The sequence below is a fragment of the Hylobates moloch genome, unplaced genomic scaffold, assembly GCF_009828535.3.
Source record: "Hylobates moloch isolate HMO894 unplaced genomic scaffold, HMol_V3 SCAFFOLD_21, whole genome shotgun sequence".
Lineage (NCBI taxonomy): Eukaryota > Metazoa > Chordata > Mammalia > Primates > Hylobatidae > Hylobates > Hylobates moloch.
Genome location: NW_026652296.1, coordinates 39977401 through 40000142, shown reverse-complemented (window position 1 = coordinate 40000142; position 22742 = coordinate 39977401). Strand labels below are relative to the sequence as shown.

General features: G+C 42.0%; 1 protein-coding gene across 2 annotated transcripts in view; it reads left to right on the top strand.

The window, feature by feature from the left end:
• Window positions 1-10350: 10350 nt before the first annotated feature.
• The window catches only part of XRN2 (5'-3' exoribonuclease 2), an 88293-nt gene continuing 75901 nt past the window's right edge, over window positions 10351-22742 (top strand). The window contains exon 1 of one of the 2 annotated variants that reach the window (XM_032142138.2): window positions 10351-10531. In XM_032142138.2, the coding sequence (XP_031998029.1) occupies window positions 10457-10531 (75 nt within the window). In that variant the 5' untranslated portion in view covers window positions 10351-10456. The remainder of the gene's footprint in view (window positions 10532-22742) is intronic. The other variant, XM_032142140.2, reaches the window with a different exon arrangement.

The window sequence follows — 22742 nt, the reverse complement described above, 5'->3', positions numbered from 1 at the left end:
ATGGTCTTGATCTCCTGACCTCGTGATCCGCCTGCCTCAACCTCCCAAAGGGCTAGGATTACAGGCGTGAGCCACCGTGCCCAGCGGCTTCCACAGTTTTTGACAATGGCCATAATGCTCATGGAGGCCACTCCTATAATCACCAAGAAGATATTTAGGAAAAATGGCACAACTACTTTGGAAAACAGTTTGGTAGTTTTACAAAGTCAAATATACACTATCATGCATCCTTTATTCCTATTTGTTCCAAAGAAATGAAAATGTGTTTCCACAAAAAGACTTGTGCATGAATATTCATACTAGCTTTACTCCAAAAAAATCCAACAGCCCAAATATCCATCAATGAGTAACTGGGTAAACAAATTGTGTTACATCTATACAATGAGATACCACACAGCAAAAACAAAAACAAAACAAAACAAAACCCCAAAACCAAAAAACTACTGATAAACACAACATGGGTGAATCTCAAAAACATTACACTTAATATAGCCAGATATAAGACTATAACTAGTATGACTTCATTTACATAAAACTCTAATAAAACTAATGTATAGGGACAAAAGGCAGATCAACGGTCTCCTGAGGCTAGGGCTAGGGAGGTAGTTTCTACCACAAAGAAGCAAAAGAGACCTTTTGGGGTGAAAAAATTGTTTTATATCGTGATTGTAGTGGTGGTTGCCCAAGTGTATGTATACATTTGTCAAACCTCATTGAACTGTACACTTAAAATGGATGCATTTAAATATGTGCAAATTATACCACAATAAAGTTGATGGGTTATAAAAAAAAGAGAACTATATTTGGGCATAGCTTTACACAAGGCCAAGGGGAAGAAACAGAAGAGACTTTCCTAGGGTGTTTATGGTTTAGTACGAAGCTGAGGTGCAGATCCATGGCACAAGGCCCTGCACTTAGGAACAATGGGTGGCAGAATGGATTAAGTGGCCAAAGAAGCCTATGGACAAGAAATAGAGAAGGAGGCAGAGAGAAAGAGACAGAAAGAGAGGTGGGGGAGTAGGTCCACCATAGCCTGGAGTTAAAAGAATGATACATCATTTTAGAGAAGGTCTTATTTATTTCACTCTTCCGTCAAGGCCTGTTCAAATCCCACTTTCTTCGCAAATTCTTGCTTGAGTCCCTACCCACAGCAACCTTTTCATCTTTCCCTCTTTTGTACTCTTATAGTAAGTTCTGTTTAATTTATGTGTAAATAATTATGGCCTCTTTCTCTTGAACTGCTATTCAAATCGCTTACTGCTAGTTATTTTCAAATGTGCTTATGCCTTATCTCATATCTAGAACACAAGTTCCTTAAGAGAGTCCTATACCTTGGATCTCCCCATAGTTCCTTAACTACAGCAGCTGGGCAGATTTGTAGATGTTCTTGATTCATCGATTTTCGTTCCTAAAACTGGACCGGGTTAACATTTTGGGGAAGGAAGATAAACCTACAATTCTATTATGACTGTACCTAGGGACTAAGTAGGGAGGTATTGTGGTTTGTGAACCCCTTGGTAATTCATTCCACTCCTCCTTTAATTGCCAGACCATACTTTTCTATCACAAAGCCAACACCCTCTTCAGGCAAAGGCTTCTGTGAGGCAAACTGAAATTGAGTTGATATAGTTACCCCATCCCATGATTTCATATCTCAATTTTTTGTTTGTTTTGTTTTTCCAATCAGGAATTTCAGCCAGGGCAGTCACATTTGTATTCGAAGCCTGCCAACTCTGACCAGAAATCAGGTCTCCGTTTAAGACACAACTTGACAAGTGGATTACATGTTCTAGTGAAAGGCAGATAAATGTCACTCATGTCACTATAAATAAAAGTCTGGGCCTGCTTATCAGCTTGTAGGGTTGAGGTCTTACCTTCAACACTTCTCAGAGTGCTTTACACTTTATTATCCTTTAAATGAGGTCTTTTCCATCCAGCTTCTTCCAGGGAATTATTACTGTTCAGCTCTTTGAAACATATGGCTCCTGTCAACTCCCTGTCTTTTCCTTTAAGGAACAATACAACCTGTGGCCTTAAACAGAAATCTGCCAGAATTTCCTCAAATGTCATATTAGGGAATGAAATGTATGAAGATCTTTCATAGTAATGGATCTAGGACACCTTCCATAGTAATGGATCTAGGATCTTGTACCTGCTTTACGAGCAAATCATGTTCTAGCAGGCTTTGGTTGCTTGGGGTTATGGTTTAGACCATGGGATTGGTCATCTAAATCCATGTAATAACAAGTATGGTTTGCAAAAAAGGATTTTCATGGTTAGAGAAATTTGGAAATGCACAATCAAAAAGGCTCTAAGATGGTTGCAGAAATGTAGTCTGTTTAGCTCGATTTAATCCAGAATTCTCAAAGTTATTTGACCACAGAACCTCCTTTTCACATATTTTTGGATACACTACTCACAAAAATGTTTTTGAGTGACTTAAGGCATTAATACTGATTGAGAAAGTTTAGAATTGAATTAAATAATCTTTTCTTTTTTTTTTTTAAATTTGAGGCAGGGTCTTGCTCTGTTGCCCAGGCTGGAGTGCAGTGGCACAATCTCGGCTCACTGCAACCTTGACGTCCTGGGCTCAAGCTATCCTCCTGCCTCAGCCTTCCGAGTAGCTGGGAATACAGGCATGTGCCACCATGCCCAGCAATTTTTGCATATTTTGTGGAGACAGGGTTTCACCTGGTCTCAAACTCCTGAGCTTGAGTGATCTACCCACCTCGGCCTCCTGAAGTGCTGGGATTATAGGCATGAGCCACAGCACCAAGCCAGAATTAAATAATCTTTCTATATTTATCAAAGTACACTTATTGAGGCCCTAAAAAGGCACATTTTTGTGTCTATATATCTGTATTACCTTTCGGTACATTTCTGAGCTATATTCTAAAGCTCAATGAAGACAGAACTGGATATACACAAAAGTCTTTTGTACATTTGCTCACCAATGTCATGTTCATTTGTACACTTGGTGATAATGATTGCAGACTGTTTTAGGTAACAAGGAACATTTGAGACAAGATCTGAATATAACAAAATCCTGGAAATGTGAAAAGTTAGCTTTGGATGGGTTCTAGGAGGAGAAACTCGTAGATTCCACTTCCAGTTTTACATTCTAAGACAGAGGTTCTCAAATTTTTGGTCTCAGGACTCGTTTATACTCTTAAAATCCCAAGGAGCTTTTGTTTAAGTGGATTATATCTATTCACTTTTACTATGTTAGAAATCAAACCTGGGAAAATTTAAAAATACAAATTTATTACCTTAAAAATAAGAAACCCATAAGATCTTAAAAAGCAACATTTTTGTGAAAATAGCTACATTTTTGCAAAAAGATCAGTGAGAATATTGGCATTGTTCTACATTTTTGGAAATCTTTTCCATGTCTGGTTTGGTAGAAGACAACTGGATTGTCACATCTGCTTCTGATTCAATTTGCTGATACTGCATGTCATAGAGTGTCTGAAAAATTTCACTGTTACACTTCAGAATGAGAACAAAAAGGCCGGGCGCAGTGGCTCATGCCTGTAATCCCAGCACTTTGGGAGGCCGAGGTGGGTGGATCACAAGGTCAGGAGATTGAGACCATCCTGTCTAACACGGGCGTCTCTACTAAAAATACAAAAAATTAGCCGAGTGTGGTGGCGGGCACCCGTAGTCCCAGCTACTCAGGAGGCTGAGGCAGGAGAATGGCGTGAACCCAGGAGGTGGAGGTTGCAGTGAGCCAAGATTGCGCCACTGCACTCCAGCCTGCGAAACAGAGCGAGCCTCTGTCTCAAAAAAAAAAAAAAAAAAAAGAATGAGAACAAATAGGGTAAATAACATCCTAATATTATGAAAATAGATTCAACCTCACAGACCCTCTAAGAGAGTCTCTGAGGCCCTTGGGGTCTCCAAATCGCACTTTGAGAACTACTGCTCTAAGAATTCAATTCAATAAAAGCATAATATTTATTGAGAACCTACTGGATGCCCGTAAGATAAATACAAAGACATGTGCTCGCCTCCAAGGAACCTGCAGTGTCCCCTTCCACACCTCATTTCCAACCAAATCTTAATATTCCAAGACTCAGTGTCATTCCATAATACTTCCTCCTTGTCATTTTTTTATCCCATTAGATGACAAGAGCTCTACTTTTTTCCTAAGTGTCTGTAGCAATTATTATCTGTGCAATTCATTTGGGATTTTAATCATACACCACAGAGGGAGACTTATTATTGATCAAACTGTGACTTATTAATAGTTCATATTTTGTGGTTATATCTTGTCCTTGCTACTGATGGTAGGCTCTTTCAGAGCAATAACTTATTTTACTTATGGTGCTCAAGGTAAGTAGCGAAGACTGTGGATCTTAAACTGGTATTTAGTAGTTTGATTTGCAACTATTGAGTGTGGCAGAGACAAAGCTATGTGCTCACCAATCCAATTTCCTTTTCCTGTTCTTGAGCACTCAGACTTTCCCAGTCTCTCCTGCAATTGGGTTAGGGCCATGTGACTGGGTTTGGCCAACAGAATATAAGTCACCACGAAGCCTGACCCTCAAAAACACCCAGTGCAGCCCTCCTGCCCTGTCTTCCCTTTTGGTAGTGACTATGGTGGCCATGTTGAGCTGGCAGAATCCCAGGATGAAAACAGCAGGATGCCCGAGTCATCACCTGGAAGACAGCTCTGGAGAATAGCCTGATACCACAAAAACCAAGCTAAAGAGGTTTCTGGCATTACTTGTTACTACAGCAAAGCCTACGTTATCCTGGAATATTAGTGGAAAAAGAATGTTCATAAATGAAATAGGAAATAATGTAAGACACAATACCACGTACGAAGAGTCAGGAGTGATGTGGAAGATGAGAATGGGCAAGAGTCAGTTTGGGCTCATGTGCTGGGACAGACTTTATGCAGAAGAGGGGAAGAGATAATTTGAATGAGTAGAATTTGAGCTGTAAAAAAGGTGGTGGGAAGACTACGAGTCTCAGCAAAGTGGGAATGAGCAGGAAATATAAGTGAGGGAAAATGAAGACAGAGTCAATATTAGAAAGTTAACACCATAGCAGTGTGGTGGCATGCCTGTAGTCCAAGCTACTTGGGAGGCTGAGGTGGGAGGATTGCTTGAATCTGGGAGAGAGAGGTTGCACTGCGCCACTACACTTCCACCTGGGTTAGAGAGAAAGATCCTGTCTGAAAAAGAAAAAAGAATGAACGAACGAGAGAAAAGAAAAAGAAAGAAAGAAGGAAATAGAGAAAGAGAAAGAGAGAGAGGAAGGAAGGAAGGAAGGAAAGAAAGAAGAAAAGAAAGTTAATACTAGCTGGGGAGTGGCAAAATGAGGCCTGTTAGATTATTAAATTGTCCAAAATAAGTGGAACATGCTAATAAAATTGTGAGGCTTCTTCAAAGCAGTGTGGAGCACAACAGATAGCCATACAATGGCGATCACTTCCTGGTTCTTAGCAAGTTTTGGCCTGTGCACTGGGCATGGTATCACTGAATTTTCACAGCAAACCTATGAAGTCTATGATTCTCATTTTACAGATGAAGAAACTGAAGCTTAGAGAGGTGAAGCATCTTGAAAATGCATTAGTCAGAATCCTCCTGAAAAACAGGACCAATACGATGTGAGAAAGTTTTATTTGAAGAAATTGGCTCACATGATTGTGGGGGCTTGATGAGTCCAAAATCGGATGGGGTAGGCCAGCAGGCTGGAGACCCAGAGAAGAGGTACATCTGCTGGCAGAATCCATTCTTGCTCAGGGAATGTCAGTCTCAAGGGCTGTAGTGCTGCAGTGTCCGCTTTCAGGTGGTGCCTGCACATCATGCAGAACCACCTGTAAACCATCCCTGAGCTTTCTCTTCTCTACATTAAACCCAAGTAGGCCTGGCATTTCTCACTCACTCACTGTGGTCTACCTTTTGGTCCACGTTTCAGTCAACCAACCCATCAGTTATAGCACTAACTCCCTGAGTTGCAACATTAAATGCAGAAATCCTGCTCAATCGGCCCCTATTAATACATTCAGCCTGATTCAATTTTATGTTTCTTCCATCTTTATCCCACGCCTTTAATTTCCATTCTCACACATATTCCCTGAATTTCTGACTAAATTAGAAAACTCAAGTAGTTCTTTTGGAGTATAGTATGTCTCGTGGATCACATTTTGTGCCTCACCTTTTGGGACTGCTAGGACTTAAGTCTAGTTATAGTTCTAGAAGCCAAGAGGGGTAATGGGGGTGTGTCCTGAGGAGAATCAGCATTGTCTGTATCAGGGAAGGTCATGATAGATTCCTTAAGCAATGAAAGGTTAGTTCCCTCAGGTGGGGGTGGAGAGGATATATCTACTGGGGTGGAGAAAATGCTTCTACAGGCAAAGATGACTCATTGGAATTTAGGAACTCAATGTCCCCAGTGCCATCAAGGTCTTTCCATATGCCCCCATTCCAACTTCCAGGATCCTATTCGTTCCCAATCAATGCCCTCACTTTAGAAGTAGACAACCTGCAAAGTCAAGAATTCAATCTGCATTTTAATTCAGCCACTTACAGGATGTGATTCGTAGTTGGCTCTGCAGCTACAGGAGATAAGGGTATCTTTCAGGGAAGAAATAGAAAGTTTCAGGTCACTTATGTTATACTTGAGCTGGGAATTTGAATCCCTGAGCTCATCCTTTTCTTTTCCCACTTCGTCCAGCAACATTAGGGGCAACCAATCTCATTATACTTATTACTTTGGCAAATATGTTATAAAGTATCATACGCATGGTCACCCAGATCCTGCTTTTTAGTTTTGGTAATATTTTGTGTAATTCTACTACTTCATCATGCCATAGACTATCAGTGTTTTATTTACTACTGGAAAGTCATTCCTGTTTTTAATCTAATCAGACTAGAGAACCACTTCCAGAAACCTCAGAACCAATTACAAAAATGCATCCCTAAGATTCCGTTCCACTTGAACCACTTCTAGTACCAGAATCTAGTGTTAGCGTTCTCTAGAGACATGGAATCAACATGTGGGCATATATAAAGACATTTATTATAAGGATTTGGCTCACATAACTATACAGACTGGCTAATCCAAATCTGCAGTGTAGGCCAGCAGATTCAGGACTCAGAAGGCAGATTACATCTCAAGGCAGCTGGCTAGAGAATTCCCTCTTGTTTGGGGGCCAGACTTTTTGTTCTATTCAGGCCTTCAACTGATGAAATGAGGTCCACTCACATTATGGAGGGCAATCTGCTTTACTCTACTGATTAAAAATGTTTATCTCAACCCAAAACGGCCACAATTACTGTTTTAAATACATCAGGTTATTCACAATGAATTTTGTAAGGATAAAGAAGGAAAGGAAGCACTTGGTAGAGGGACCAATAGTAGGCAAAAAAAAATTGAGATTTTTTTCTATGATAATTACAATGTTAATGGGGCTTAAAAATGAATTGATGAATATTTAAAAACATCCTAGTTTCTATATATATTTTTCACATTAATGTAATCCAGATACTAGCTGTGGCCTTCCTCTCTCCTTTGAGATCTAGGCAAAAATGTTTCAAAACCTCTGGGTTCTCTGCCTGCATAAGTCCAAAGTCTGGTTCAGTATTTCTGCTAATCTCTTTTCTTTTCTCTTCTTTTTTTTTTTTTTTTAGATAGTGTCTCACTCTGTCACCCAGGCTGTAGCGCAGTGGTGCAATCATAGCTCACTGCAGCCTTAAACTCTTGGGCTCAAGTGATCCTCCTGTCTTAGTCTCCCAATTTGCTAGGATTACAAATGTGAACCACCACACCCGGCCTCCCTGCTAATTTCTAACACTAATAAATTCTCACCTCTTCCGCTTCTAGAGCTCTGCTATGTTGCCCACCCGGTGGTGGTTCCAGGCCAGTGACCCCAACTGGAGACTTTTTATTTGATTTCTACAAGAAAAACCCGTATCAAGCCTGAGTCTGACAGGCTTTACTGGACAGATTGGGCCAGGGAAAGTGTCACAGTACTTAGTCCATATCCTCCTGCCACCTTTCAAGTTTCTTCTCTCTTTTACCCGCCCCTTCTCTGAGTGCCAAAACTCCAATTTTTGTACTTCTATGCAAACCAATTTCACCACCCAGGTGAATTAGCTTGCACTCCCCAAATTTTGTTACTGGACTCTTTCCTTTGCAAGGGATAAGAATTTAGCCCAAGCCAGCTTAGGGCAAAAGGAAACTTTTGGCTGTGAGTGGTGGCTCACGCCTGGAATACCAGTACTTTGGGAGGCCAAGGCGGGCGGATCACGAGGTCAAGAGATTGAGACCATCCTGGCCAACATGGTAAAACCCCATCTCTACTAAAAATACAAAAATTAGCCAGGCGTGGTGGCGCACATTGGTAGTCCCGGCTACTCCGGAGGCTGAGGCAGGAGAATCGCTTGAACCCGGAAGTGGAGGTTGCAGTGAACTGAGATGGCGCCACTGCACTCCAGCCTGGTAACAGAGTGAGACTTTGTCTTAAAAAAAAAACAAACAAAAAAAACTTTTTTAGCTCACAGAATCAAAGGACAGACTTAATCAAACTGCAGGAAGAGAGGGATTTAAATGGAACCAGGGAATTAACCCTGCTTTTCTCATTGCCTGCTGGCAACAAGTCCCAATTCTTATCTTTTAGTGTTCACGCACTGGAAAGATGCAGTCTTAAATTTCTTATGGTTCAAAGCTCAAAAACGCTGGTAAGGCTGGGCGCAGTGGCTCACACCTGTAATCCCAGCACTCTGGACGGCCGAGGTGGGCGGATCACCTGAGGTTAGGAGTTCGAGACCAGCCTGGCCAACATGGTGAAACCCCGCCTCAACTAAAAACACAAAAATCAGCGGGGCGTCATGGCAGGTGCCTGTAATCCCAGCTACTTGGGAGGCTGAGGCAGGGGAATCGCTTGAACCAGGGAGGTGGAGGTTGCAGTGAGCCTAGATCTTGCCACTGCACTCCAGCCTGGGTGACTGAGTGAGACTCCGTCTGAAAAAACAAAAACAAAACAATAAACCCTCCCAACCCGCCAAAATGCTGGTTAAGGATTCTAAATGGCTCAACTTGGCCAGCTGTCTATCCCTGAACTGCCTATGCTGTACATGTTCCTATAACAGCACCTCCCAGGGAAACCAGAGGGGCTGTTTCCAGGTAAAAGGAGGAATTTCACCATAGACATAATACTTTGGAATAGTTTTGGCTATCCTTAAGTAAAACACGGGATGACTATTTCTCTAATTTCCACACTAGTAGTTTAAACAAAGTAGTCATCAGACCACAGAGGAGGGGGCAATAAATACTGCCTGCCAGGTAACTCTGAGGAATACTTTCACAGAGGCCTCATAAGGTTAGCATTTAGCATTGTGTGTGATGTGTGTCAAACCAAGAGGGGATTCAGGGAGACTTCCAGGCTTGAGCAAATGGACAAATATACCTCCTCTTCCAGACCTCTCCTTTCATATGAAAAAAATTCGTTTGGGACCACCAGAAAACAAAGGATAAAAGTACCATGTTAGAACAAGACGGATTAAAAATGACCTTTGCTTGAACTGAAACAGACGCTATCTGCATAAGTGACTTAACCCCTCTGTAACTTGGCTTTCTTATCATTTACACGAGGGTGCTAACAGTACCCTCACAAGGCTCAAGTGACGATTACATAGGACAATCCCTTAGTCAATGTCTTGGTACACTGTAAAGGTTCAGTAAATGCTGGAAAACCATATTAGCAACTATTTTATACCCATAATTGTAGCTGGAAGGTTGTATTGGATGCTAAATACCGGCTAGATTCCATTCGGTATTACAATTATTTATTTGCCTAACAAGCAAATTACTGGTGCAAAGCAGCCATTATTACTGTAAAATACTTTAAAATGCTCCTTTTTATAGTCCAGGTACGTACTGCGGCACAAAACTAGGAGAAACCAGGAAATGGAAGTAACGAGTGAGTTTGGATGCTTCGATTCCACCCTAGACGGAGATGGGTGAGAATAGAGACAAAAGACATCTTCTTCCAAACAAGAGGTGACCAAACGGGCAACGGAGACCTCCTCCCGGGCATGCAGAGCGCAGCGATTCTGTGCCCAGGGAGCCGGAGGGCTGGGGCTGGGGCTGGGGCTGGGAAATCCCGGCGGAGCCGCGGCAGAGCAGTCGCCCGTGAGCCCCCGCGACTCAGACGCGCTCGGCCTCGCGCTCCGGGGCTGGGACCGCCGAGGGCGAGCTGCAGCCTTCGCCACCCGGTCTGCCGCCGAACTCCACCTCACACAAGCACCCCGGCAAGGCTCTTTTCCGCAGCTCCCTCACCCAGCGTAGCCTCCTTCCCAGCTTCCTCGGCGGCGGCGCCGTGACGTCACCTCCGGTCTTCAGCGCGCACGTGGGAGGAAGTGCTGGTGCCCTCAGCCGCTGCTCCCGTCTCTTTGGTTACGCTCGTCAGCCGGTCGGCCGCCGCCTACAGCCGTGTGCCGCTATGGGAGTCCCGGCGTTCTTCCGCTGGCTCAGCCGCAAGTACCCGTCCATCATAGTCAACTGCGTGGAAGAGAAGGTGAGGAGGCGCCAGGCGGCCGCCACACTTGAGCCGGGGCTCCCGGCACGTCTAGGCCGCGGCCCTCGGGCTCCGCCGCCTGCCCCCGGGGAGCCTTGCCGGAGCTCGCGCCCTGCTGCCAGCCTCGCTAGCAGTCGCAGCCCCACACGCGGTGGGACGCGGGCTGTGGGGTTCAGCCCCCCGGGGGCGAGGGATTCGGGACCCTCGGCGGGGTAAGGGCCTATGGGGTTCCGAACTCGCAGGAGGGTCGCTCCTCCCCTACCCGCTTTTTCCCGGCACCGGAAGGCCCCGCCCCCTGCTTTGTTTCCTCTCGAGACCGCGCATTTTGGGTCTCGGAAGAGGTTCGGAGGCTGTTGTTGAGCAACGCATGCCAGGTCGGCTGAACTAGCGGGTTATGGTTGCACGGATTTGGAGGCCAGCTTTTTGACAACCTTGTAAAGGAATCCCTGGCGGCGAGCTTTTCGTTGTTTACCAATCGTGCCTGAAAGGTTTTTCTCCTAGTGTTCAGGACCATTTGTTGTTTTGGTTAGATTGGACGCTGAAAGCAGTATGTCGGGTCCAGGATGAGCGCTATAGAATTCTGAGAAGTTACCCTTCTCTATGTGCCCTGACTACTGGACAGGGTGGGTGCTTGTTGAAATTTTCAAGATTACTGGATGTACTTGAGCCGTACAATTTTTGTTGTTAGTTAATACGTAAGTAGATTTTTGGCCCTTATTGAGTTTTGTTTTTATTGTTTTCGTCATTCCGTGCGGATTCGATTTTGTACTCTTAATTAGAATTTCTGGATTGGAAAGGTTCGGAGGCACATCACGCGTACCTCACTCCTTAGTTTTTGAAGGCAGTGCTTGCCTGTCACTGTGAACTTGTTTCTGCTTTTTTTTTTTTTTTTTAACTTTCTTGGCTTCTATCCAAGGAGGAACCAAAAGCCTTGTTTTAGTGACATTCCCACTATTTCTTGTTTTTTTCAAAAAGCAACTGCTAAATTGAATACTTGTTTCCTTTGTAAAATTTTAATCGAACTTTATTGAACTTTACTTGCATGTGGGTTAAACAAAAAGCAACAGCTCTTGCTCTACTCCTTCTCATCCCATTTCTCCACCTTTAACTGTTTTGGTTCTGTCTCTAAGTATCATACTTATACTTTATCACTTTTAGATCTGTTGAATTCTAGCTGGAATAGGAGAGGATTTAGTCACTTATTCAGCCCTCCCTCTATACTCTTAATGGAGTAAATCACTAGATATATATTTTTATTGGTAAGCGTCATAACTAAGTAATTTGCCTTTTTCATTCCATCGCCTGTGTAAAGTATCCCTTGACTTAATGCTTTCTAAGGTCGATCTTAGCTTTTCTTCCCTTTCACCTCAAGTTTGTCAGCTGTACTTTTGCGTTGTGGGCATCCAAAATTAAATGATCAGGGCTTTGACTATACAGATTTAAAAAGCTGAAAAATCAAATAGAATAGTTGACTGTTGACACTGTGTAGATTCAGGTTATGTACTGTGATTCTGTTTTTTTTGTGCTGCTTTTGTCTTTTTCCCTGGGGGTGCCTTTCTTTTTCCACTTTCCATCTTGCCGCGCCCAGACTATTTTACCAGGTAGTCTATCAAGAGTCATCTTTCTTCTTGAAGAGTCCTCCTTGGGGTCTATTTTTGTTGCTGTTACACCTGGCTATTCTGTAGGCTTGCTGGAAAGCTGCATCTGGGATTTTATTATTATTATTGCTATCATATCTTTCTTCAGTGGGAGGTACTGTTTTCTGGATCATCATCTTTATTCATTTATTTATTTATTTAGAGACGGAGTCTCGCTATGTCTCTTAGGCTGGAGTGGCATGATCTCGGCTCACTGCAACCTCCGGCCTCCGGGGTTCAAGCCATTCTTCTGCCTCAGCCTCCGGAGCAGCTAGGACTACAGGTGTGCACCGCCACGCCCAGCTGGGGTAGTAGAGACGGGGTTTTGCCATGTTGGTCAGGCTGGTCTCAAACTCCTGACCTCAGGTGATCCGCCTGCCTCAGCCTCCCACAGTGCTGAGACTACAGGCATGAACCACCACACCTGGCCGTTTTTTTTCTTTTTTTTTTTTTTTGTATTTTTAGTGGAGACGGGGTTTTGCCATGTTGGCTATGCTGGTGTCTGTCGTGACCTCACGTGATCCGCCTCCCTGGGCCTCCCTTGTGCTGGGATTACAGGCGTGAGCCACGGCGCCTGGCCCACCTTTCTTCCTTTAAATCCTTTTCTTAGTTTTTATTCTTCTTTTTTTTTTTTTTTTTCTTGAGACGGAGTCTCGCTCTGTTGCCCAGGCTGGAGTGCAGTGGTGCAATCTCGGCGCTCTGCAAGCTCCGCCTCCTGGGTTCATGCCATTCTCCTGCCCCAGCCTCCCAAGTAGGTGGGACTACAGGCGCCCGCCACCACACCCAGCTAATTTTTTTGTGTTTTTAGCAGAGACGGGGTTTCACCATGTTAGCCAGGATGGTCTCGATCTCCTGACCTTGTGATCCGCCCACCTTGGCCTCCTTATTCTTAATTCTTAAGAAATGCTGTGTGGGATGTGAGATTTCAGAGTCATTGTAGGACCCAAAATAGCTGCATTGTACCCTTATACACGTGAATGATCATTAGCTAGGCATGGAATTCGAGGTTTTTTTTTTTTCTTTGAGACGGAGTCTAGCTCTGTCACCCAGGCTGGAGTGCAGTGGTGTGATCTCGGCTCACTGCAACCTCCACCTCCCGGATTCAAGCCATTCTCCTGCCTCAGCCTCCCGAGTAGCTGGGACTACAGGCGCGCCACCATGCCCGGCTAATTTTTGTAGTTTTAGTAGAGATTGGGTTTCACCATGTTGGCCAAGCTGATCTTGAACTCCTGACCTCAGGTGGTCCACCAGCCTCTGCCTCCCAAAGTGCTGGGATTACAGGTATGAGCCACCGCACCTGGCCAGGAATTCGAGTTTTAATATTAGGTTCCCTTAAAACTTTGAAAGAGATTGTTCTTTTGTACTCTCTCATCTAGTAGTGTTGATGACAAGTTTGGTGTTAATGTGATGTATTTATTTAATCAGCAGTTATATAGCATTTACCATTGTTTTAAGAACTTTATTATAACTTGTTTGATCCTCACAACCACATGACTCCTACTGTTGTAATTATTTTTATTACATACAAATAATAGAAGCATGATATTTAGAGACAACCAATATTGTTATTACGTTATAATAATTACTGTGTTTATTGGCCGGGTGCGGTGGCTCACACCTGTAATCCCAGCACTTTGGGAGGCTGAGGTGGGTGGATCACGAGGTCAAGAGATCCAGACCATCCTGGCTAACATGGTGAAACCCCATCTCTACTAAAAATACAAAAATTAGCTGCGCGTGGTGGCGCGCCTGTAGTCCCAGCTACTTGGGAGGCTAAGGTAGGAGAATCACTTGAACCTGGGAGGCGGAGATTGCAGTGAGCCAAGATCCCGCCACTGCACTCCAGCCTGGTGACAGAGCGAGACTCCATCTCAGAAAAATAATGATTATTGTTATGTTTATTATTATTACAGATGAGAAAATGGAAACACAGCAGGGTTGAGTATCATACCCAAGGTCACTCAGCTGATAAATGTCAGAGCTAGTGTGGGAACCAGAAGGACTTAATTTTTATGCTCGTATGCTTTCATTCTTTTGTGATCAGTTTTCCTTCCTAGATTTTAAAAAGATCTTTTTCTTGATAGTGTAAACTTTCATTATTAGGTACCTAGGTATAGATGTTATTTTAAATTCAGATTCATTTTGATCAGTACATGACTCACTCTTTGAGTCTGGAGTCTTATGTTCTTCGGTTTTAGGGAATGCTATTTGATGATTTCTTCACCTTTTTCTCTTCCCTTTCCAGACTCAGGATACTGGTCCTCCTAGACTCATGTATTTTTATTTTTATTTTCTCTCTCATTCTCTGGCTTTCCTTGAAACCTCCCCCAACCTTTGGCGTTTTTGCAGCTTTGTTGAGGTATACTTGACATAGAATAAACTGCAGGTAATTAAAGTGTACAATTTTCTTTTAACTTTTTTTAGAGATGAGGTCTTGCTCTGTCACCAGGCTGGAATGTAGTGTGCAATCACAGCTCACTGCAGCCTCAAACTCCTGGGCTTAAAGTATATGATTTAATACAATGCATACATCTGTGAAACCAGCACAACCAAGACAGTGAACGTGACCTCTAAAACATTCCTTCTGCCCTTTTGTAGTTCCTTTCTACCATCCCTCCCTGCCACCTGTCTTTTGTCAACCACTGACTGGTTTGCTTTCTGACCCTATGATAAGTTTTCATTTTCTGTAATTTTTTATAAATGAGATTATATAGTATATACTCATTTTTTGCCCCTGTTACTTTCATTCAGCATATTTATTTTGAAATTCTTCTGTTGTTGTATGTGTCAGTAGTTTCTTTTTTCTTTTTTTTTTTTGAGATGGAGTCTCACTCTGTTGCCCAGGCTGGAGTGCAGTGGTGCGATCTTGGCTCACTGCAACCTCCACCTTCCGGGTTCAAGCAATTCTTCTGCCTCAGCCTCCCGAGCAGCTGGGATTACAGGTGCATGCCACCACACCCGGCTAATTTTTGTATTTTTAGTAGAGACGGAGTTTCACCATGTTGGCCAGGCTGGTCTTGAACTCCTGACCTCAAGTATCTGCCTGCCTCGTCTTTTAATTTTTGGATAGTATTCTGTGTGTAGATACACCACATTTTATTTATTTATTCACATGATTGATGAACATTGGGATTGTTTCCAGTTTTCAGCTTTCAGAAAAAGAAAACCTATGAACATCTGTGTATGAGTCTTTGTAGGGACATATGCTTGCATTTGTTTGGGGGAAAAACATTAGGAGTGAAATGGTTGGATTGTATAATAGGTGTGTAATTACTTAAAAAGAAAAACCTGCCAGACTTTTTTTTTTTTTTCCCAAACTGGTTGTGCCATTTTACATTGGCATCAGCAGCATATCAGGGTTCCAGTTGCTCACCTTCCTCACCACCACTTGATATAGTTAGCCTTTTTAGTTTTAGGTAGTCCAGTGTACTGTTACCTTATTGTGGTTTTAACTTGCATTTCCTTCAGATGCTTATTTGCTTTCTGTATATCATCACGGGCGGGGTGAGGCATCTCTTCAGATCTTTTGCCCATTTTTACCTTCGGTTGTCTTACTTAAATGTAGAGTTTGTTACATATTCTAGATAGAAATCCTTAGTTTGATATATCTTTTGCAAATATTTTCTTTTGATCTGTGGCTTGTCTTTTTACTTCTTAACAGTGTCTTGGGAGCAAACATTTAAAAATTTTAATGAAGCCTGATTAATTTTTTCCCTTTATATTTCTGCTTTTTGTATTTAAGGAATCCTTTGTCAAAGCCAAGGTCTCCTGTGTTTTCTTAGAGAAGTTTTATAGTTTTAGTTCATTCTGTGGTTTGCATTTTTTGGTCTAGTCATATGGTGAATTACTGGTCTTTAAATGCTAAAGCCACCTTGCATTCCTTGGATAAACCCCCACGTAATCATGTTGTATTATTTTTATATACTGTTGAATTCCGTTTGCTAAAGTTTTCTTGAGAATTTTTACGTCTCTGTTCACAAAAGATATTTGTAGCATTCTTGTAATGTCTAGTTTAGATGTCAGAATAATGTTGACCTCAAATTGAGTTCCTTCAGTTTTTTGGAAGAGTTTGTATAGACTTAGTATTGTTTCTTCCTAAAATGTTTGATAGAATTTACCAGTGAGGCCATCTGGACTTGGAGTTTTGTGGGAAGGCTTTAAGCTGCAAATTAAGTTTCGTTAGTAGATCTAGAACCATTGAGGTTACCTATTTATTTATTTATTTTTTGGATGAGCTTTTTTAGTTTGTATCTTTCACAGATTTTGCCCATTTCATCTAAGTCAAGCTTGTCCAACCTGTGGCTTGCAAGCCGCATGCGACCCAGGATGCTTTGAATGCAGCCCAGCACAAATTCGTAAACTTTCTTAAAACATCATGAGATTTATGCACAGACCTTTTCTTTTTTTTTTTCAGTTCATCAGCTGTCGTTAGTATTAGTGGCCCAAGACAATTCTTCTTCCAAAGTGGCCCAGGGAAGCCAAAAGATTGGACACCCCTGATCTAAGTAGTTGAATTGGCTGACATAAAGTTGTTCATAGTATTTTCTTACTATCCTTTTTTTTGTTATTAAAATGTTTTCACTCCTGTTTTTACTTCTCTTTTGTTTTCTTTTTTCTTCCTATTAACTTATTATTATCCTTTTAATATTGTTAGAATCTGTAGTGATGTTACCTCTTTCATTCCTGATGCTTGTAATTCTACTTTCTTTGTTTTGTCCCATTATCAGTCTGGCTATACTGTTTTCAGATAACTAGCTTATGGTTTCACTGCTTTTCTTTATTGTTTTTCTGTTTTCTATTTCTTTGATTCTGCTCTTATATTTATTTCTTTGTTATGCTTACTTTGGGTTCAACTTGTTTTTTCTCTTGTTTATTAAGGTAGAAGCTGAGGTCATTGTTTTGAGACATTTCTTCCTCTCTGATATAGATCTTGAGTGCCATAAATTGCCTTCTAGATATTGTTTAAACAGTGTGCCACAAATATTGACATGTTGTATTTTCATTTTCATCTGCTTAAAAATATATTCTAAAACTCCCTTTGGCCCATTGGTTATTTAAGAGTGTTGCTTAATTTTCACACACATGGGAGATTTTCCTGGTGTTTTTTCCTGTTCGTGGTTTTCAATTTAATTCCCTTATCAGAGATCATATTTAATTTGAGATCTGTTGAAGTTTATCAGACTGGTTCAGAATATGGTCTCTATAAATGTTTTATGTATATTTGCAAAGGATACATTTTCTGCTGCTGTGAAATTTTGACTATAACTTTTGGATTTTTCTGTTTCTCCTTTCAGTTCTATTGGTTTTTGGTCCGTGTATTTTGAAGCTCTTTTATTAGGTACATAAATGCTTAACATTGTTCTAGTTTTTTGATGGATAAACACTTATTATGAAATGACCTTCATTATTCTTGGTTAATATTTGCTCAGAAATCTATTTTATTTGTCATTAATACAGCCAGTTATTCTGACTAGTGTCAGCATGGTGTATTTTTTTCTATCCTTTTATTTTAGCCTGTTTACATATTTATGTTTAAAATGGACATTTTTGTAGGTAACATAAAAGTTGGGTCTGGCTTTTTTTTATTTTTATTTTTTATTTTTTATTTTTTTTTGAGATGGAGTCTCGCTCTGTTGCCCAGGCTGGAGTGCAGTAGCGCGATCTCGGCTCACTGCAAGCCCCACCACCCGGTTTCATGCCATTCTCCTGTCTCAGCCTCCCGAGTAGCTGGGACTATAGGCGCGCCACCACGCCTGGTTAATTTTTTTGTTTTTTTTTTTTTTAGTAGAGATGGGGTTTCACTGTGTTAGCCAGGATAGTCTTGATCTCCTGACCTCGTGATCCGCCCGCCTCCGCCTCCCAAAGTGCTGGGATTGCAGGTGTGAGCCACCGCGCCTGGCCGGGTCTGGCTTTTTTATACAGTTTGAGAATCTCTGCCCCCTCTTTTTATTGGGATAAAACATACATAACATAAAATTACCATTTTGACTGTTTTTAAGTGTACAATTCAGTGGAACCAAGTATGTTCAAATTGTTGTGCGTCACCAATGTCTATTTCCAGAACAATTTTATCATCCCAAAGAGAAACTCTACCCATTAAACAGTAACTCCTTGTCCCCCTCCCCACTTCCTATCTTTATAAATTTGCCTATTCTAGTTACCTTATGTAAATGAAATCATAATATTTTTCCTTTTGTGTCTGGCTTATTTTTCTTAGCATAGTGTTTTCAAGTTTGTCCATGTTGTTACAAGTCTCAGAATTTCATTCCTTTTTAAAGCTGAATGATACACCCATTGTATATGGGAGTATATGTCACACTCTGGACACTTTGGCTGGTTCTGTCTTTAGTCTATTATGAATAACACTGCTATGCACATTGGTGTACAAGTATCTTTTTTAGTCCCTGCTTTCAATTCTTTTGAGTATGTACCTATGAGTGGAATCATTGGATCATGTAATTCTGTGTTTAGCATTTTGAGGAACCACCAAACTGTTTTTCTAGTCTGCTTTGTAATTGGGCCATTTAGAACATTTATATTTAAAGTGATTATTCATGGCCAGGCACGTTGGCTCACGCCTGCAATCTCAGCACTTTGGGAGGCCAAGGAAGATGGATCATTTGAGGCCAGGAGTTCGAGAGCAGCCTGGACAACATGGTGAAACCTCGTCTCTACTAAAAAATAACAAAAAAAAAATTAGCTGGGCATAGTGGTACAACACCTATAAACCTAGCTACTCGGGAGGCTGAGGCACAAAATCACCTGATCCCGGGATACTGAGGTTGTAGTGAGCTGAGATTGTGCCACTGCACTCCAGCCTGGGCGACAGAGCAAGACTCTGTCTCAAAAGACAAAAAAAGATTATTGATATGGTTAGATTTAAATCTGTCATCTTACTATTTGTTTTCTGTCTCATCTGTTCATTGTTTCAGTTTCTTAAGTCTTATGCCTTCTTTTAGGTTGTGTTTTTTTTTTGTTTTTTTTTGAGAGGAGTTTCGCTGTGTTGCCCAGGCTGGAGTGCAGTGGCGCGATCTCAGCTCACTGCAAGCTCCGCCTCCTGGGCTCACGCCATTCTCCTGCCTCAGCCTCCCGAGTAGCTGGGACTACAGGCGTTCGCCACCAAGCCCGGCTAATTTTTTGTATTTTTTTTTTTTTTTAGTAGAGACAGGGTTTCACCGTGTTAGCCAGGATGGTCTCTTATCTCCTGCCTTCCTGGGATTACAGGTGTGAGCCACTGTGCCCGGCCTTAGGTTGTGTTTTTATGATTTCATTTTATTCCCTTTGCTCACTTATTAAGAACTCTACTGATTCAATCATCAGCTTCTTCACTTCATATACTTTAACTGCTTGGCTCATGCAGTCCTCCATTTATCAGCTTTCTGACCATCGGAAAATGACTTAAATGCCTAAACTCTAGAGAGCCAGAGCTTCTTGTTAAAACCAAACCCCAAGATAATTTTTTTTTTTTTTTTTTTTTGAAGGCAGAGTCTTGCTCTGCCGCCCAGGCTGGAGTGCAGTGGTGCAATCTCTGCTCACTGCAAACTCTGCCTCCTCGGTTCAAGCCATTCTCCTTCCTCAGCCTCCCAAGTAGCTGGGACTACCAATGTGCGCCATGACGCCTGGCTAATTTTTGTATTTTTAGTAGGGGTTTCACCACGTTGGCTAAGCTGGTCTTGAACTCCTGACCTCAGGCGATCCGCCTGCCTCAGCCTCCCAAAGTGCTGGGATTAGAGGCGTGAGCCACCATGCCCGGGCCCTAGATAAATTAAATAACACAGTTTAATTGAGCAATGAACAATTTGCCAATTGAGTGGGCCTCAGAACCAGAAGAGGTTTGGGGAGCTCTCGAAAACAGAAGTGAGGTACAGAAACAGCTTGATCTTTTGGGTTATTTGAACATGGCCAGATAAGTTGGCAACCTGTGATTGACTGAAGCTTGACTGCTGTGATTGGCCGAGACTGCTTTTTGTTACAAAAGTACGCTCCCAAGTTAGGCTTTTCCTTAATGGACTCTATGTAAGTAATATTGCAGTTCTCAAGTGAAGAATCAGTAAGGAGCCGTCCTCAGGCCAAATTTTCTGTAAGTTACACTATGCTACACTGTGCTGCTCCCTACAGTTTCCCCCTCTGGTCATCTCTGTGCAAGGGCTGAAAGCAGAAGGCTGCGTGTCCTCATTTGTTACCAGCTGGGAGTGTGTGTGTTGGGTGACTCAATTTTTCGCTGCTCTGTGCATGTCCACAAATGACTGCGAAAGTACCATGATTATTAATTTTGGGATTAAAAATAAATTTCAATGAGTAGACATATTTGCAAATATGGGATTCATGAATAATGAAGATTGGCTATGTATATATCACAGAGGGTGATTGTGTGGATTAGATGTATTAATACCAGTTACAATCCTGTTACAGAAGCATTTGCTAAATGGCAACTATTTGGAAAATCTGATTTCAGAATTTTATTTGGTAAATTAATTTTTAGTAGTTTATGTGTTCAAGTAAAGGCAGAGATGTTTTTGAGTCTAACTCTTGGTAATCTGTGTTGTAGTGTACAGTGTGGTCTTACTGTTTTCATGTAATGAAATCAGGTTTCCTCCACTGCCTCTTTTCTCTCTTCCGTTTCATTGAGTACTACTTTTGTGATAGGCATCACTCTGAGGGAAGGGAGAAAAATAATAAGGTGGACATTTATCCTTGACCCTACATTCTATTTTCTCCAATATGATTTTTTTTTGGAGCTGGTTACCACATTCTTTAAACAGCTTTGTTGAGATATGATTTGTATACAATAAAATTCACCATTTAAAGTGTACAACTCAATGATTTTTAGTATTTTTACAAATGTGTGCATCCATCACCACAGTCAATTTTAGAACATTTTAATCATCTTGAAAAGAAACTTGTACCCTTTAGCCGTTGTCCCTCTGACTGCTGTCGTCTTTTCTCCCAGCCTTAAGCAACCACTAATCTACTTTATGTCTATATAGATTTTTCCTAGTCTGGACTGTCACATGAGAGGAATCTATAGAATATGATCATTTCTGGCTGGCTGCTTTCACTTAACATGTTTTCAAAGTTCACCCATGTTGTAGCACATTTCAGTACTTTATTATTTGCTTATGGCCAAATACTGTGCCATTGTATGGATATACCACATTTTGTTCATCCATTTGTCTGTAGATAAACATTTGAACAGTTTCTATCTTTTGGCTATTATGAATAATGCTGTTTTAAACATTCATGTCACGTTTCTATGTGGATATGTTTTCGTTTTTCTTGGGTATATACCTAGGGGTAGAGTTGCTGGATTATATGGTTTAATCATTTGAAGAACTGCCAGCCACTTTCCCAGGTTCTCGCTCTGTTGCCCAGGCTGGAGTGCAATGGCATGATCATAGCTCACTGCAGCCTTGAACTTCTGGGTTCAAGCGATTCTCCTGCCTCAGTCTCCTGAATAGCTAGGACTATAGACATGTGCCACTATGCTTGGCTAACTTTTTTTTTTTTTTTTAAAGAGATGGGGTTTCTCTGTGTTGCCTACTGGTCTTGAACTCCTAGCCTCAAGTGATTGCACTATTTTATATTCCCACCAGTAGTGTATGAGGGTTCCAATTTTTCCACATTTTTGCTGTGAAGCAGGTTTACTGTGTGTTGCTTACCAACTTGTCTGAGTCTGAGGAGACAAGGACATCCATGTTCAATGTTACATGAAGAGGGTTTATTATTTACAAATAGTAAAGGACAACAGAAGCCTAGGATTCATTCTGAATGGGTCCCCCATGGCTCAGGAATCATGCCCAGGGCAGATAGAGTCTTGACTGCAGGGGCCACACTTGCATGGCGGGAGAGGAACCCCGAAAGGCATCCCACTCTGGGTTATACACCTCAGGGTTCATGTGACACACTGAGCTAATGCTTTAATAAAATGTCCTGCTTCCAGGGGTGAAAGGAACAAAGCCCACCTTGTCCTGGGCAGTTGCACCCTCACTCAAGATGTTAAATTCCTGGGAGGGACAGGAGCAAGGCTGGACATTTTCAGGCAGTTCTTCCCTATTTCAGAATATTGCATTCCCATCACATTCTACAGTCACTTTTGAGAACTATGAGCAAGAAAAGGAACTGAGTTGGTCCAAGGCCAGCCAAAGAACTATGCCACACTTGCCAACACTTGTTATCTGACTTGGCTTTAGCCATTCTAGTGGGTGTGTGACGTGGTATCTCCTGTGGTTTTGATTTGCATTTTCTGATGACTAGTCGTGTTGAGCATCTTTTCATGCGCTTACTGGCCATCTGTGTATTTTTTGGAGAAATGTCTATTTAGGTTCTTTGTCTCCTCTTCCCCCTTTTTTTTTTGAGACAGGGTCTCACTCTTGTTACCCAGGCTGGAGGGCAGTGGCACAATCTCAGCTCACTGCAACCTCTGTCTCCCAGGGTCAAGTTATCCTTCTACCTCAGCCTCCTGAGTAGCTGGGACTACAGGCAGGCATCACCACGCCCGGCTAACTTTTTGTATTTTGGATTGAGACAGGGTTTTGCCATATTGCCCAGGCTGGTCTCGAACTCCTGAGCTCAGA